Source organism: Hydra vulgaris, chromosome 06 (genome assembly GCF_038396675.1).
Source record: "Hydra vulgaris chromosome 06, alternate assembly HydraT2T_AEP".
In the NCBI taxonomy this organism is placed as follows: Eukaryota; Metazoa; Cnidaria; class Hydrozoa; order Anthoathecata; family Hydridae; genus Hydra; species Hydra vulgaris.
The window spans coordinates 33,369,408-33,387,500 of NC_088925.1; the positions used below are offsets into that span (position 1 = coordinate 33,369,408).

General features: G+C 30.0%; 3 protein-coding genes across 3 annotated transcripts; all 3 read right to left on the reverse strand.

Moving 5' to 3' along the window:
* Window positions 1-6,647: 6,647 nt before the first annotated feature.
* Window positions 6,648-8,038, reverse strand: LOC136081340 (uncharacterized). Its single transcript, XM_065798651.1, has 3 exons — window positions 7,626-8,038; window positions 7,215-7,467; window positions 6,648-7,005 (listed from the first exon to the last, which is right to left on the reverse strand). Exons 1-3 carry the CDS (start codon window positions 8,036-8,038, stop codon window positions 6,781-6,783), a joined length of 891 nt encoding a protein of 296 aa, XP_065654723.1. The 3' UTR covers window positions 6,648-6,780.
* LOC136081011 (uncharacterized) lies at window positions 7,215-10,871 on the reverse strand. The gene is made up of 2 exons (XM_065798351.1): window positions 10,730-10,871; window positions 7,215-10,432 (listed from the first exon to the last, which is right to left on the reverse strand). The coding sequence occupies exons 1-2, from the start codon at window positions 10,787-10,789 to the stop codon at window positions 8,060-8,062; spliced, it is 2,433 nt and encodes an 810-aa protein (XP_065654423.1). The 5' UTR covers window positions 10,790-10,871; the 3' UTR covers window positions 7,215-8,059.
* A 2,543-nt stretch (window positions 10,872-13,414) lies between these two features.
* LOC136081787 (ARL14 effector protein-like) lies at window positions 13,415-16,366 on the reverse strand. The gene is made up of 3 exons (XM_065799899.1): window positions 16,294-16,366; window positions 15,959-16,217; window positions 13,415-15,776 (listed from the first exon to the last, which is right to left on the reverse strand). Exons 2-3 carry the CDS (start codon window positions 16,182-16,184, stop codon window positions 15,508-15,510), a joined length of 495 nt encoding a protein of 164 aa, XP_065655971.1. The 5' UTR covers window positions 16,185-16,217; window positions 16,294-16,366; the 3' UTR covers window positions 13,415-15,507.
* Between the last annotated feature and the right edge of the window lie 1,727 nt (window positions 16,367-18,093).

Below are 18,093 nucleotides of genomic sequence, written 5' to 3' on the forward strand. Positions count from 1 at the left end.
TAAGCTGAGGTAGAGGTTGTTCTAAGCTCGTTACTGCATCTCTATACCAACTTGTTAATTATAAACAGTTTAACATTTAAAATTTTGGAAAAAGAAAATTTTTACAGATGTTTTGCCAAACTAGCTTACATGCTCCATATAAATCTACAAACCCTGAAGAAGTTACTGTTTAACCTAAATTTTGAGAAGGCTGATAAGGCGTACATCAATATTTTTCTTTATATATTATATAGGATGAAAATTGGATATTAATCTAATGGAAATAATTTGAATAATAAATTGGATAATAATCTATTGGAAAATTTAACAAAAAAAGTGATATTTGTTTTTTCACTGAACATTAAAACTTTACTGAGTATTAAATTCAAAAAATTTAACCAAATAAAGGTGAATTATGGCAATTTTTGTAATAAAAATAACTTCATCAAAATTAGCTTTTACATTTGAAGTAGCAAGTTTTCAAAAAAATTATTAATCGAAATTAAAATAAAACATTTTATATTAATAAACAAGAGATATTCACAGAAATTTGAAAAAAGAACACTTGTTTTTATTGGTTATATTAAAAATTACATAATAAAACTATAAATAAAATTTGTAAATATGGAATACATTTTATTTAAGATTTTTTTTTTTAATTTTTTTAGAGCAGACGTATTTTCTTTTTCTTCTGGAGTATATAATGTAAAATAAATTATTAGCATTATAAATATATAAAATTTATCAAAGTTTGCTGCTTTATTTAATATTATTTACCATCAGTTGCTACTAAAGGATACACATTTTATATTAATTATAGAATACAATAATGAGTATTTTGTTCAGGTTAAAAGCTATATATCAGCAAACATGTATTGAGTTTTGAAATTGAAGTAAACAACAACATGAACTTGCATGTTTGCAATCTTTCTTGTTTCTACCTTTTTACACTTAGTTTTTCATAAAGGTGTGGTAAGTTGAGAGTTATTGCTTTTGGTAATCAGTTTACTATATCAAAACACACTTGTGGACATCAGGTTATAGATTTTTTCTAATACCTTACAATGCTTTGTGATCTTTTATTACTATACATTACCAAAGGATATCTATATTTGCTTTTGCTTACAATTGCTTTTAATTTAAGAGTGTTGCAAATCATCTGGGCTCGCTATAACAACCAATAAGCAATATTCTCAAATTTTTTTAGTGTTGTATATAATTTATATATGGGAGTAATAAGTGTAAAGTTCTAAAAAGAAATTAGGCTATTTTTTCAAAATACTTTTCTTGCTAAATGATTGGATAAATGGGAACTTAATTTGAAAAGAATTATACCAAGTTAATTATAGTCTATTGATATTAGTAGGTAAATTTTAAAACTGTTTTAAAAAATCTATCGTATGAGAATCACAGCATAGTCAAGTTTCACCATCTGGTTTATAGTTTGTTACAATGGTTGTTATTTTTATATCTTAGAATTATAAAAACAATTAGAAAAACAAACTAATTTTTTGAAAGCTTTATTTTTAAGAAAAAATTTTGAAAATCACGGATGTTTTGAGTTGTGATGGTTTGTATAAGTATTTGTACTATATTGCACGAAATTGGATAGAAAAATCATAATTTTTTTTGCTATTATTATTTGGTTTTTTATGAAATTACTCAAATTCACTTTTATTATTCAATACGTTTTTTTGACATTTGTTTTGATTTAAACATTCGCGAAAAAGCCTCTCTTTCAAAATCAGCGAATCAGATTGCGCATATCTCTGCCTATTCTGAGTCTGTATAGGGTTTCAAAATATGCTTCCCGGGGATCAAAACAACTTTGAAATTATATATGAGTGTTTTTTTGCGGATTTTAAAGATTTCAGGGTTTTTATCTCATCCAGGTTTTGGTTGTTGAATTTTTTTATTAATGGTTTGTGATGAACTGCAACAACTAGGTTTGGACGTTCCAAGACCAACATTTTGCAACTTTCTTAACCACATAATATACGCTCCTATTGAAATCAAATTTCAATAGGAGCGTATTGACTTTTAGTATTTTGTGTTAACCGAGAGTCAGCATAAACAATTTTCTAATGAGATTTGGCCACATAGTGGGTTGTGTGAGTATAAAACTAATGCCTGATTTGCTCAATTCAGTTGATAAACAAGTTCAACAAATATCAACAATTAATATCAAAGCACTTTCTTTTATTAACTCGGTTATTTTAAGCTAAAGTGCTTGAAAAAAATTTTCAAATGTTAGGTCCTAATTAAATTTCCCTTTTTTAAGGCGTGGAATGGAGCCATTATTGGTGCCTGAGAAATAACGTATGGCACCGGTGTAATTTAGCCAAACCATGAGCGAATCTCAGTAATATTTTCTGGTGATGGAAAATTTTGTTTAGTGTAAAATAACTTATTGGAAGGTCTGTTTTTTTTCATGGTTAGCTCAAATCCACCAAACTCAATGTTTTCTATGGTAAACTTAAACTTTTCGGGATTGAAGACTTTTCCGTTTTCCGAGCATAGTTTAATGTAAGACATAGTATGCCAAAATGAAGATTCAATGTCTTTATTCCAAAGTAAAAAATCGTAAATACGTCTAACAACTTGTTGGAAATTCTATCCGTCGTTTGATGCATGGAACCCTTGTGGTGCTCTTTAATATTGATAACATTCTCATTCTGTAATAAGGGTTGTAGTCTTTTTGGCGGTTTGTGAGAGAGGTACACTGTGATATCCATTCCAAGCGTCAACAATAGTTTTTACCTTTTGGGATTTGATTGACCATTCTAATTGGAGAATCAGTGTGTTGTGTTTCTCTCGATGTTGCGTTGTTTAAACAGGGAGGTGAACCGTCTCTCTTTGGTACATTCATCATTCTGGAGCACAACTCTGTTAGGGTTCCTTATTGTACGGGTTCAAAAATACTGACGTAACAAGATCAAAATGCCTACTGCAACCGCAACGTCTGAGCACAAAATATTAGTAATGCGCATGTGTGAGCTTAGGGTAAATCTTTACTCGTGTTTTAAAGTTCTAGACCGGACGTGAAAAATAAACTTTTTTTTAATGACCTAATTGTGAAAGCAATAATGTTATAATAGGATTTGAAAATCATATTCAATTGCAATATTGGCCTTGAAAATTGTGGTATCATATCTTGGTACCTGCAGGGGTAAACCAAAAAGTTTTGAAAAAATACAAAAGGCTTGAAATAGTGATGCCATTATGACATGTTATTTTCACGGGAATGTTAAAAGTATCAATCAGTTTGTAAATATCTTTTGATAAAAAACAAAATTCGCTTTTGGCTTCATCCCCTGATATACCGTCTATATTAAATCTTTGATAACTGTGATAAGGCAAAGTCAAGTTATTTGATTTAATAATATCGTTAAGTAATAACAGCTCTTAATTGTTTATTATCTTATCGGAATGAAAATAAGTAATAACAAACATAACAAACCTTGGATAACTATTTATTTAGAAATTATTTTAAACTTTGCTTTTTTTGTTATGATGTCGCACCAAATGAAATTTTCCTTCAAAATTATAAGCACATACATGCAAAAAATAAATAAATACATAACTATATAAAACTTTTCGTTCCGTGACGTTTTCATAGTAATTTTCGCAACGATATTTCCCTTAAAACAGCTACGACAACGACGCACTAAAAATTATTTACGTTCTCGTTGCTGTTGGCGCTTTGATTTCGCAAAGTCGCTAATACCGAGTGCTACGTCGTCATCAAGTTTCTTTTTGACCTTGTTTTGCCAATGATGTGGTATTGGTATAGTGTACTGCGCTTGAGACAACCCCATCTTTGAATGTTATGTTTAATGGCTTTCCCGTAGTTGATTGTAGTTGCTGACGTGAGCATGTACTAAATGCGCTGCTGACATTAAAGTTTTTTTTATACAATTTTCAATTGTTAGGCAATTTTCTATTGTAGCGGTGAATGGAATCGCTTTACGTAATGATGGGCTAGTAGTACTCAAAGGACAACCACATATCGTTTATGTGTAGTTTTTTGTATTTGTTTCTTTTTGACTACAAAGTTTGCTGATTTTTGTGTTTGTAATAGAATTAGGAAAATTGATTGCAATGATGGGATAGGCTTTTTAAAATGGTTTGTGATAAGTATATTCCACTTACGTTGTTGCATATTATATTAGTTGTGTAGCTGACCTTTAACATTGAGGCTTTCATCGGTGACGCCCCGAATTTTTGATTTAATTAAAAATTGCTCTGGTAATGACCATTTCTTTAGTATATTCCGAGTTCGATTCCCGCCACGTCCCTGGTAGTACCGCGCTCAACTTGTTTCTCCGCGCAGCGGCCTTGTTCGTCAAGGTTCGTGTTTCGAAGTTATAGAGTTGAGAAAGGGTTATAACCACAAGTAGCCTTATCTGTAGTGACCTTCTCGGCCTTGGGGAAGTGAGTTATAAAAAAGAATAATAATTTCTGAGCCAGCACTGCGTGCCTGGCACCAGTATCGGCTATAGCTGGTGTTGTAATATATGGAAATTTTATTTGTCTTAAGCATGATGATTAGCGGATGAAGATTTTAGTTTTATGAGCCATTAGGTCTGTTTGGATAAAATAACTGATAAAATTGGCAATGGTTCAGGGTTATTTACAGTAAAATTGTTTTTATTCCATGTTCTGTGTGGTATGATTTGATCTGGTAGTCGTATTTGGTCTGTTGCTACCGACGATATAAATGATATTTCTTTTTTTTTATCTTCTTTTATGCAGAATGTCTTAGTGCTTTCGCATATTTTAGTGTAGACTGGGCATTGTCTTCTTCCAGCTGAATGTGGCCTTTTGCCGCATCCTCTGCAAATTAATTTGTTTTTGTGTGATGTGTGGCTTTGGATTAGAACGGTTGTGTGATGCGTTTTGATTGTTTGATTCTGGCTGAGTTTTAGCTGAGTTTAGCTGCTACTTTTGCTTGTGTGTTGAATAATATCGCAATGACTTTTCAGTGGATTCCATTATTAGTAGGAGTTCAGTCAGCTTTTGCAACGTTGTTAATAAATTGATTTCCAATAGAACTCCACTTTGATGTGTGAGGTTGTTGATTCCGGCTATTTATTGTGATTTAATCATATCCTCTGGGTAATTGGATGTACATTTATAGGTTGAACAATCACATTTTGTATTAAAATCCCAGGGCATTGCTAATGATTTGATTCTTGCAATAAAATTGGTAACTGTTTCTCGGTCGGATTGCTTCATTGAGAAGAATTGTTGTCTGTATACTTCAGGGTGGATCGATTTAACAGAAACTGATTTATTATGAGTTAGAAACTCTGCTTTATCGGTACTGTTTAGGTTTTCCGGACCAACAAAATTGAAGAGCATCTCTTTAACTCTTGCGCTGAAAGTTAGTTGTAGTTCATTGTAGATATATCTTGGGTTGGTTAGTTTTTTAATTTCTTCAAATCTTGTCCATGCAACAAGGAAAATTATCTATTTATTGTCTGAGATATCGACTTCTATGGATGGTCGATTTATTTCCAGTGATCGTGTCTTAACGTTGTTCGTTGAAAGTGTTAATGATATATTATTTTTGTTTTGTGATGATATCAATGCTTTCATCATTTCAGTCATTTGTGCTTGCATATGCATTTGTTGTTATTGCTTGAATTTGTTTTCTTCTCCCATAAGACTAATTACAGAATCGTAAAACGCAATATACACATATATAATAAACTAAATGTCATACTTTGAAATCAATACGTAATTATTGGTAAATATAGCGTATTATACAATTATGTTAACGATTTAGTCTGACTTTTTTTCCCGTGAACTTTGGGAAGTCAAACGAGGAAACTTTAGTTTTTTGCGCTAATGCATTTTGCAATCTGCCGGAACAATTATGTTCCTGCGGCTTTACTTTGATGTTATAAAAAAAACAATGAAAAACATTTGCGCAGTTTTAAGGGTTTTTTATTGTTTATTTCTTAAGAGCCGTTTTTTCTAAGAATCAGGCAAATTCCTGAAACTGTGGAAGTGACCTCCTCCAAATTGCTTGAATTTTTTATATATTGATCAGAATATAGAGAAAACCTGTTGGGGAAAAAAAAAAATTTCAAAAATGTTTCGTTCACTCGGAATCTGGGCTTAAATTTTTGAGATTTTTTTAAAAATTTTTAGAAATTTAGTTTTTGCCACCTTTGAACCCATTTTTTTGGCAAGGCAAAAAGTTGCACATAGCTTTTGTAGTTAATATCAGACGTAACCCAAAAGCTCTCTCCAAAAAATATAAAAAAGTTGCGTGACACTGTGCGGTTGGCTAATTATCATAGTTCAAAAGTACAAAATCAATCAGTTTTGTCAACTTTTAATCGGAGTTAATTCTAGCGGCGAAGTGTTGCACACAATTTTTCTTTTAGGATTTGAAATTATCAAAGGTATTGAGTCTAAAAATGCAAAGAAAGTTATGTGATACCTAAGGCCTATTAATATATTAAGGTTTGAAATTGGAAAAAAATGTTTTAGTATACTTACAAAATGAACCATTACGGCAGAGGCGCTTAGTTTTATAAAAATGTAAACATATCCAACTGTCAATACAAAAAGGTCCTAACGTAATAATAAAAAAAATTCGTGTGATTTTGTCACACGCATGATATAACATGAATTAAAAACTGAACAAAAATCTAACATCAAGATAACTATATTGCTAATTAAATAAAACATAAATCAGACATTTAAATGTTTTTCCATTTAAAAATTAGTTTTTCATTTATTAATAGAGTCATTTACACACATTATCCACCACATCACACATAATTTCTACTCTGCTGCAGTAAGTTTCTCTAAGAATAATGATATGACTGTATTATAGTCTTCTTCGGATAATGAATAATCGCCACAACCACTGATTAGAAAAGGAGCATTTACTAAACAGATAATTTTATCAGTTTGGTTATTTATCTCCTCGCTAGTAACTGGCCAGCAAAAAGTATTCTTCTCTTGCCCGTTAATCATACAATTAACTCTGATCCCAGTTATAGATACCTAAAAGTATTAGCGCAACATTTAAAATAATATAATAAAGAGTTTATGATTTGTTTAATTTTGCTTACATTCAATAAAACTTGTAAAGTCTTATATAATGTCATTCTGAAATTATTTTTACATTTTATTTATATTCCTTTTATTTTAGAGCACTGTTTTGTAAAACAAAATAAAAACTTGAAACTAATATATACTTTGAATAATATTACCTCCACAATATATCCAATATTCCATTGTTTTTCATATGCAACAGCAACCCAATCATTCACTTTCCATACAAGACAAATTTCTTTTGCAAGATTGGCGATGTCTTCCTCATATTTATTATCATCTTCATTGTCTCCTGCCAGATTAAAGTCATCATTTTCGCCATAAACTTCTTTGTTATCGTTAACCTGACTACTTTCATTATTTTCTGTTGTCGGTTCTACCAGCTTACCTTTTCTTTTCAGGTTACTAAATCTATAACAATATCAATTGTACATATTTTTAAACATATGTAAACAAACACACAAAATTATAACTTTCACCTAAATTTTAATTTCATATTTGTAAAAGAACTATTTAACAGTCAGAAACATAATCTAATTTGCAAAAGTTTTGATAGCAACAATGCCTACCTTGAAAATAAAGATCTTATCTGTTGGCTAGTTACATATTGATCAGGCGGAAGTTCTCTCCTCAGCTGCATGTGAACCTGCTCAGGTCTCATTTTATTACCTGATTCTTCTCCACGAATAAAGTATTTATACAACAGTTCTTTCTGCTGATTTGAAAATCTAAAAGAACTTCGAACTGGTAATGCCCAACCTTGCAATAGAAAAATGTTCATGCAATGTGGTTTGTCTTTTACGGAAGCACTGTTAGAGGATGAAGAAATTGGCATATTTAGTTGTGAAGTAATTTTCATCTTATGAACAAACGAGTTGCGAACTTTATCCAATGATGTTAATGATTTCGGAACTGTATGAAGACCGGATAGCATGTGTTCTTCTAACTCAGCATCGCTTTCAAATAATAAAGTACAATTCATTTCAGTGCAAAATCTTAATGATTATAATTGCCTGTCACTTCTTTTCTGTTTTTCCTTAAGTGACTTGTTACACTTAATTGAATTATCTGTTTTGGTATATGGCAACAACAACTTAATCGAGGGTTGAATTTTAAGATTTCCATACTCTTGTTCAATTCCCTCACCGATATTGAAATAACGCCACATCTTCATACTTTTCTCACCAAACTCAAATGAGTGATAGTTGCTAATGTTCTTAATCTTTGGTCCAGTAACTACAGTTTTATCATTGCTAATTTGAGCAACTGCTACTTTTGCATCTTTAGCGCCAAAACTATAATGCATAGCCTTGTGTATATCTTCAGCAGTCAAAAGATTATTACCAGAGTCAACGTAACTCCTTAAAATTGTCTTTACAACTGCACTCTCCCTGTCACATTGATCTTTTCCACAACAGGGTTCATTATAATCATATCTCAGCAACTTTATATCTCTCTCTTTGCATACATTGTAGATTGCTTCAGCTGAAAGATTTCCCTGATAGCAGCCGGCATTATCAGATTTGGTAAACATTTTCTTGATATGCGGTTGATCAATTCTGAATTGGTCTAAAACTGCAGTGGCTAACGAAACAACATCACCTATTCCCTGATCACACCTATACATTGAAGTAAAGTAAACACGTTTGAATAACTTTCCTGCTATTTTTATGAAGAATATATCCACATGTAAACTCATTCCTTTCTTGCCAAAATACTCTCTTTGGCCCTCTCTGTATCGAACCGGAAGAATTTTTTGACAAAAATCTTTAAGCCAGAAAGCAGTTTCATCGTTTAATTGCTTAAAAGCTTCGATTTTTGCCTTTTTCTGTTGAGAATCTCTCATCAGGTGTTTTATGTAGTTGAATACATCCTTTACAGCAATTTCCAAATCATAAATAGAATCAGCATCGTCAGAATTTTGAATTGTTAGTTCTTTGATCATCTCTATAGCTTTGCACAAATCATAGCAATCGGCACATACCACTTCTGATATCTCTGTGTTGGATTGAAGATTTTTTTCAGATGGATCTGATAAGGCATGTTTTGAGCTATGAGAAGAAATGTTTGAGTCATTGACACTACAATTGGTTTGATAACTCGTTTTCAAATACCTTTTTCCTTTTTCAAGGGCAGCTTCGAGAGATTTAGAACTAAATCTTTGTGCCAATTTTTGTAATGTTTGAAAACCATTCATGCCTGAAGCAGTAACATCATCTAATCCAGCTAAGCTTTTTCGACTTGAAGGTTTTATTGCATGCAATACTTTCCACAAACTTGAATCAGATAATGGTATATAATTGTTTTCACTACAACTTTTTCGATAGAACATGATAGCGTGGCTATATTTTGTCGTCAGTATTGCATGCACTATCTTTTGTTCTTCACCGCTGTCGTATTTTAATTTGATTATTCCATAAGCAACATCATGCAAAATACCGCTTGTAAATATAAAGTCTAAGAAATGTTCACACTTTGTTTGATCAAGACTAGATCGGACGAATACTTTCTTCTCTGGAAATGCCAACCCTTTATGAGATGCATGCCATTTTCTTGCTGTTTCTATACGATGTTTGGTACACTCAAATGTGTTCATTATAAACTTTTTGGTATACTTGGTATGGTCTAATAATGAGAGGATAACTAACTTTCCCATGGAATCACTTTGCTTATATACTTTCTGAGCACGAATAATTTCAATTGGGAGAGGGCTATTTGTTTCATCAACATTTTTACTGTTAAGAAAATCAATAAGTATTTCCTCTTGTCCAGGAGCAACAGATTCCGCAAATTTTTTCTTTAATAAGTTTTCTAGGCGAACATACTTGCGTTTTAACTTATCTTTAGTAGTATCTTCCAGATATTCGAACTTCCTTTTTAATCTAAATTTTATTGGACTTGCATTAAGAACCTCAGTTACACTCTCACGGCTTCTTAGAGATTCGTCCAAAATCTCCTGTGAAACATTAATTTCACCGGGATCAAATTCTTCATCTGGAGTAGCAGGTGTCATATATGTTTGTTCTTGTTGTGTTTGTGTTTCTGTACATAAATTGGTGTTTTCGTTGACTCTAGATAAAGCAGTTTCTTGCTTTAAATGGGTAAAACACAGCATTGCACCAACTGAAAATACTTCATTGTATCGCTTTGACATTGATATGACGACATGTATTGGTGACGCCCTTAAAGTGGGAGATTTTTTTCCTTTTATATTTAGATGGTGAGGATGAAAGCATGTTTTTGGAGGACTCCATGCAATACCAAACGTGTACCGGTGAAAAGCACATATTTGTTCATCCTTTTCAAGATTTCTTTTAAGTCTATTTGCAATAAGTCCATTTTCTTCCCAAATATTATTATCGTTTAATCGCATGACCTAAAAACAATTTTTTAAACAATTATTAAGTGTGTCATTTAAAGCATTGTTTATAATCTGGCTCTTCACGAAAAATGTTTACAAGTTTGAAATACATTGTTGTTATTAATAAAATACAATATTGCAAGAGTGTGAATAACTTAGTGATTATTTATTAAAAGAGTGAGGAATTAATTAAAAGAGCTATTTTTTTTGTTTAAAGAACTTTGTCTCAAAATCTTATTGCAGAGAAGTTTTTAAGTATGTAATTATAAAAAATTATATTACAGTCTGCGTAAATTTAAAATACATAATTACCTTTAAGTTGATGAGGTGTTTCTTAACATCAACATCTCCCAGCTGATGAATGTAGAACATTTTGTTTATAATTTTATGTTTTTTGAATGATCCACAATTTCCTTTTGAAAAGCAACAACAGTTTTCATAAAAATATTTGTTTTGTTTCATACTCAACTAAAAACAAGTTCTATTTATGCAGTACCTATTTCTCAATAGCAATGATAAGATATCTACTCTATTTATGCAAATTTTAAAGATCGTTAAAATAAAGTTAAGACATTTTTATGGTAAAGTAAACAACCGCCCACTAACTTGTTTTTCCACAATCGTGATATCAGCGATTCTTCTTCCATTCGATCACCACAAGTTATTTGGTTATGACGTAAATTTAAATAATTCACTTCTGATCATGTATTGTTTTTTATTATTATTTATTTCAATTGTTATGATTTCTATATCATAGTCAGAAACGCTTAAATTTTTTCTTAACATTACGTGCAATGTTTTGTGTAATGCTAAATGCTAATTTTGGATGATAGAAATTTTATTGTGAGCGAAAACCTCATCTGTGTGTCCAAAAAAATATCTCTTCGTACTTAATCATTTTTAACAATTTGTACCTTTATTTTTAACTTAATATCTAAAGATCACACGAATTTTTTTTATTATTATGTTAGGACCTTTTTGTATTGACAGTTGGATATGTTTACATTTTTATAAAACTAAGCGCCTCTGCCGTAATGGTTCATTTTGTAAGTATACTAAAACATTTTTTTCCAATTTCAAACCTTAATATATTAATAGGCCTTAGGTATCACATAACTTTCTTTGCATTTTTAGACTCAATACCTTTGATAATTTCAAATCCTAAAAGAAAAATTGTGTGCAACACTTCGCCGCTAGAATTAACTCCGATTAAAAGTTGACAAAACTGATTGATTTTGTACTTTTGAACTATGATAATTAGCCAACCGCACAGTGTCACGCAACTTTTTTATATTTTTTGGAGAGAGCTTTTGGGTTACGTCTGATATTAACTACAAAAGCTATGTGCAACTTTTTGCCTTGCCAAAAAAATGGGTTCAAAGGTGGCAAAAACTAAATTTCTAAAAATTTTTAAAAAAATCTCAAAAATTTAAGCCCAGATTCCGAGTGAACGAAACATTTTTGAAATTTTTTTTTTTCCCCAACAGGTTTTCTCTATATTCTGATCAATATATAAAAAATTCAAGCAATTTGGAGGAGGTCACTTCCATTGACTGCCTGATTCTTACAAAAAATGAATCTTAACCTTAAAAAAAGATTTAGATTTATTTTAAAAGTAGCTTTTTACGTTTTGGTAATAAAAAGAAAGATGTTTTAGAGTAGAAAATAAATTAGGAACATAGAAATAGGTTTTCAATTTTTTTAAAACATTTATTTCTCACAAATATATCAAAAATCTGGATTAAACACATCTACTTGATGGAGCACATCTACTTGTTGGAGACATATCTAAAACCACACGAAAATATAATTTAGCGTCAAAAAACAAATAATTTATTTTCTTTTGTTGACTAGTATATTTAAAGCTATATTAAAAGTTTCCATACATTAAATTTTTCTAAAAAAGCTTCTGGTACCAATTCACAAAACTATTTTTTTTTAGTTTTGATAGTTATTAAGGTGCTCCTAAAAGTCCAAAATGCACCGTGCATTTAACCAGGAAGTTTACATTTCTTTCCTTACCAATGTTGCTCATCTAGTCAGAACTCTAACCACTGCGTTTATTATTTGAAAAATAATTATTACAGCTATGACTAGGCTTTTTTTACTTATTTTGATGTAAAAACGCGAATTACTTTTACGCGTAAATTATTTTACATAACTAATATAAAAATACATAGTTTACTTACATTTAAAAGTAATTCGTTTTTTTTTTGCATAAATTATATAACGTGTAAAACTTAAGTTAAGTTTTTTTAATGAATAACTGTTTCTTGAAAAAGTAATTTACTTTTACAAGTAAAAGTTATTTGCATTTTTACTTTTACTTGCGAATGTAACTTACTTTTAATGGTAAGTCGTTTAAAGTAAACTACTTTGAAAAGTAATTTTGGTTATAGTTATGTAAAAAATTTACATCGAAATGTAATTTACTTTTTAAATGTAAAAAAAGTTATTTATGAAGTAAACTTGCGTAAATAAAATATTTAAAAGACATAACAGGGCAATTCCACATCAAATCACCCAGTCATTTGAACCATGTGTCTTCCTTTTGTGTTATATTTTGACACATTATTCCTAATTATAAAAAATTATTGCATGCAAAATTTCAGCTAAAAAAGTTTAGCGGTTGACAAGATACTGCAATTTTAATACTGACCTGGTTTCCCAAAATGACCCGGTTTTCATAACACTCTGAAAAAACATTTTCCTTTAAATAATAAGAAATAAAAATGGCAAAAACATGAAAATGAACATATATAATGTTATTTTGATGCTGAATTCAATAAATGTACTTAAAATGCTCAAATATAAAAAGAACATGCATAAAAATTAATAAAACAACTAGTTTCTATAAACCAACTTTGGGGCCCAATATCTCAAAACACCCCCATCAAAAAAATTTTTTTTTTTGCTGTTAATATTTTCAGCTGTTTATTATCTTATTAGGCACAAAAAATCTAACTGGAAAAACAACTAAAACATACGGAACTTTAATTTCAAAGATGCATTACTTTTTCAAGAAATCCCCAAAAATTATTTGTAAATAAAATAAAGTTAATCGTAATTTAAATAGTTACTTAAATATACAAGATTTTTAAAGGTATCAAAGATGAAAGTTATTTTGACTGTGTTTGTAATAGTTTACAATATTGCTCCCATTTTACTTGTACTTCCTCTATTTCAGCATTTTCAAACACATAATTTCTACCAGAACTAGACCAAGCTTGTGGAACAGATAGTTTTTTCAATATGTTGGTGTTTGGAATAAAACAGTAGTCGTCTCTTTCAGGCCAGTTAAAACAGATTGATGGACCATTTGGATGAAGAAACTTAACTTTAGCATCAACTTCTTCTAAGTTGGTTTTAGTTACAATGCCGATCCACCACTTATCATCACAGACTACAACCTAAAGTGACAGTATCAAGTTGAGATATGTCTTGTTTCTTTTTAAGATTGTGGATTATTGTATAATTAGTGTCTGTACTACACCTCTTTGCCCCAACCTTGTTATCTCCAAGATTTATAAATTGATGAAAGCTACGAGTACCAGGTAGAGTTGTTACACCAGTTTACCTTTCTTTTTGCTCTTCACATTGCAATTGTAAGTCCAATCCCTTTATGTAAATGAAGTTAACAACTTTGATTTTATCAATACAAAATTCATACAAAGCTTCTGATGTGAGAATTTGGTTTCTGTACGGTCGTTTTAAACTTTCTTGTGCTGTTAATCTTTTTACAGTACCACCAATCCCATTGCATGGTGACTTTCCGTGGGACGTGGCAAAAAAGTTCCATTCAATTTTAAGGCAAAATTTGCTCTCTAGTTGACATAGATTGTAAAAGCTTTTACAATTTTTGTACTGTCCTGCGCAACCATCAGTGAATAAATGTAATTTGGACAGATTGGAAAATTTTATTTTTAATATTGGTATGATTAGTTGGAATATTTTGTACACATAAGTTACATCATGTATAATGTCATCTGATATAAAATAGTAAGAAATATGTTTCAGTTCACCTTTATCATCTTTATAGTATATGATTAATAGATGTAAAGAACATTGTTGGGTGTTCCAATGATAGCTCTGTATTTCATCTTGGACAACAAAAGCATAATTTTCAGCAAAGTCCCCAATAATGATAAGGTTTGATTGATCCATATATTGTTTCAGTTGGTTAAGGTACTGTGATTGAGAGTGAGCAATAAAAGAATGAGCTTGTAGCTTTTGAAAACAAGATGCTAATAGTTCAACAAACGTTGGAACATCAGCTGTTAAACTTAATAGTGTTGCACGGTCAGTAGTTTGCCATTGCTTCTAGTATATCTCAAAATCATCTTCGTATTCTTCAAAAATCTCATACAAATGTTTGGTGAAGGGTTCTTTACCAGGACAACCATCACACTGTGCAAGCATGCATTCTTTGTTTTCTACTGAGCAAACGGTTTTTGAAAGTAAGTCTTTATACTTTAGTCCAATATTTAAAGCATCTACTAGCAATATGGCATTTTTGTGATGAGAACAAACACAAACAGAATGTGTACCACTTGCACCTGGCAAAATGCACCACTTTGGTCTAAGTGAAGCAAATTTTGAGTAACTTATTTGTATTTCTGGATTGTTTTCTTTGTATAATAAACATAGTTACTTTAAATTACACAAAAACAGTTTTTTTTGTTTATGGACGTTCTTTTGAATGCTAACATAATCTTTTTTTCCAGGCATAGTTCTACATAAATCACTTGAATCATAAAAAATTTTAACAGAATCTTCTATTTCTTTTTGTAAGACTTTCCCTTTATACAAAGGTGAGATAGCCAACAATCCTTTTTTATTAAAAAGTTGTCTAGCCTTTTTTGCTTGGTATTCTGTAACTGCAAAGTTATTTTGTGCTTCTAATATTGACCAACTTGGGGGTGCCAGTGTTAGAGGTTGAACAATAGTCCTTTTGTCAGAACATAGATTTTTTTCTTTTATCAAGCTCATAATTTCATCAAAGTTTTCAGCCTTCTTTTTAATGTCATTTGGTTCATAACACAGTTTTGAGGAAACGTTGAATTGACTTTCAGTTTTTCTAGTAAAGTTACTTACCATTGTTTTAATGACTTTGAATGAGATTTTAGAGGAGATATATTAAAATTTTCAAGTTCTTCATTGATCTCCTGTCTTTTTGATTTGAATGATGATATTAGAAAATCTTCATTTTGTTCACCCTGACTTTGCTTCTCTTCTTTAAGATCTGCTTTTTTGGCAATCGTTTGCTTGCAGGGTTTGCAAAGTTTCTTCCCAGGAGCAATATTTAAGCTACTTCTCATCATGTCTTGTGACTCATTTATTGTAACTACTCTAAGATTTTCTAAAAGTAATTGAATTGTATATATAATTGCATATAGCTTTATGTATTTTGTATATAGTATAATTGTATGTATAGTTGTATATAGCTTATCTGCACAATTGTTTAAAACATTGTTTATGTTTTGGAAAACACAAATTAAAAAAATATATATATTAAAATACTTAAATTCCACTTTTACTTACTTGTAATTTTCTTTGTATGTTTTTTGAATGGATCACAGCATGCTTTCTGCCATATAGGATACATTTTCAAATAATTTGTAGCATGTTTTTCACATAATGTTGTTAAGTTTGATAGTTCAATGTTACAGCGTAATGATATAGCTATTTTTTTTTCGTTGCTTAAATTTCCAATAACATCTTGTTGGCCTTTGCATGCATCTGATGTCATTAACCCAATAGAACACATCTTATAATAAACTACTTTGTATAAATGTATTTCCTAAAAAAAAGAGAATTCTTTTTTCCTACTTAATTTTTAGTAAAAAAAAAAAATTTAATATAGAAATAATTCAAACCTTTTCAGAATCCCACTGTTGTATAATTTTTTACACTGATAGATATTGTTAATTTTCTTTATAGATATATTTATATATATTTACAATTAATATATATATACATTTATATATATATATATACAATTTATATATATATACAATTTATATATATATCAAATTGTTAATTTGTTAAAATTTAAATAAAATTTACGAATGCTGTTTTTAACTGAAGTTTTTATAAACTAGTTATTATAAACTTTTACAAAAGTTGTCAAAATTTTAAAAACAAATGCACATCCATATCACACTAATTCAGTTTTTATATAAAACAAAACAGGATGTTTTTTTCAGTTGTTAAGTTCAAATAACTAAGTTATCATATAATTAAGACTTCCTTAAATATAACAAATTTTTTTTTTTTTTTTTAAGGAGTCTTTTAACTTAATATAATATTTTACAGAATTCTATTTGAAAGTTTTTTAAAATAGCTTATTGAAAATTTGATACATCTTTGAAATTAAAGTTCCGTATGTTTCAGTCGTTTTTCCAGTTAGATTTTTTGTGCCTAGTAAGATTATAAACAGCTGAAAATATTAACAGCAAAAAAAAAAATTTTTTGATGGGGGTGTTTTGAGATATTGGGCCCCAAAGTAGTTTTATAGAAACTAGTTGTTTTATTAATTTTTAAGCATGTTCCTTTTATATTATAGCATTTTAAGTACATTTATTGAATTCAGCATCAAAAAAACATTATATATGTTTATTTTCATGTTTTTGCCATTTTTATTTCTTATTATTTTAAGAAAAATGTTTTTTCAGAGTGTTATGAAAACCGGGTCATTTTAACCTCTCAACATTTTTAGCTAAAATTTTATATGTTAACTTTTCTTTTTAAGATGCAACAGCCAAAGAGGTTTTTAAAAAATTTGAAAACCCATGGTTCAAAATTTTCTAAATTTTGGGTGATTTGATGCGGAATTACCCAACACTTACTTTACTAAGTAAAATAAAATTACGTCATAACAACAAATTACTTTAGCGTGTAAAAGTAAATAATTAGCAAAAACAGCTTACATAAAAGTAATTTGAAAAAAATTCTTATTTACATTTACAAATAAAAGTAATTTTTTTCTTTAAAATTTAATACTTTCCTTAGTAAGTAAGTAAAACGTAAGTTATATTATTTACTTTCTCAAAGAACAGTCATTTCATGTTGATTTAACATAAATTTTGAGATAGGTAGCGTATTCAAATCCATTGCCTGTTTGAGGATACTTCTGGGTAAAACATCAGGTAACACTCTGATGTATGTGAGCAATATTTGTGGTAGGGCATCGGGAAAGGATTTTTTTTCTCACGTATATCGTAAAGGGTAATTCTATTATAATTAGGGGCAAGTATAGCCAACACGCGCGTATACCAGTAGTGTTGAGATAGGGTCCCTGTCGCATGAGTGCTAATAGGAGCTGCTTAATAATCATTGATTTGTTTTGTTTTGTTTAGCAGAAATAGGTTAGTGGCCATAATGAAACTTTGTCGGGGGAGGAAGGGGAAAGGGGGAGTAATTTCTAAGCTATCGGTAATTCATGCATGTGTAAACCCTGACTAAGTCACTGTTCGTTAGAGCGCCCTTTTTCTCTAGTTTTTTTCTTTGTAATTGTCTTTTCAATCAAGTATTTTGTTATGGTAAATATAACGCAATATAAAATTTTTTGTATCTGCAAGGCCATCGACTACTAAAACAGTTTTCAAAAAATTATTAGCCATTTAAACTATCTGGTATAATTTGTATGACTAAAGGATTGTTTTATTGCGTTTTAT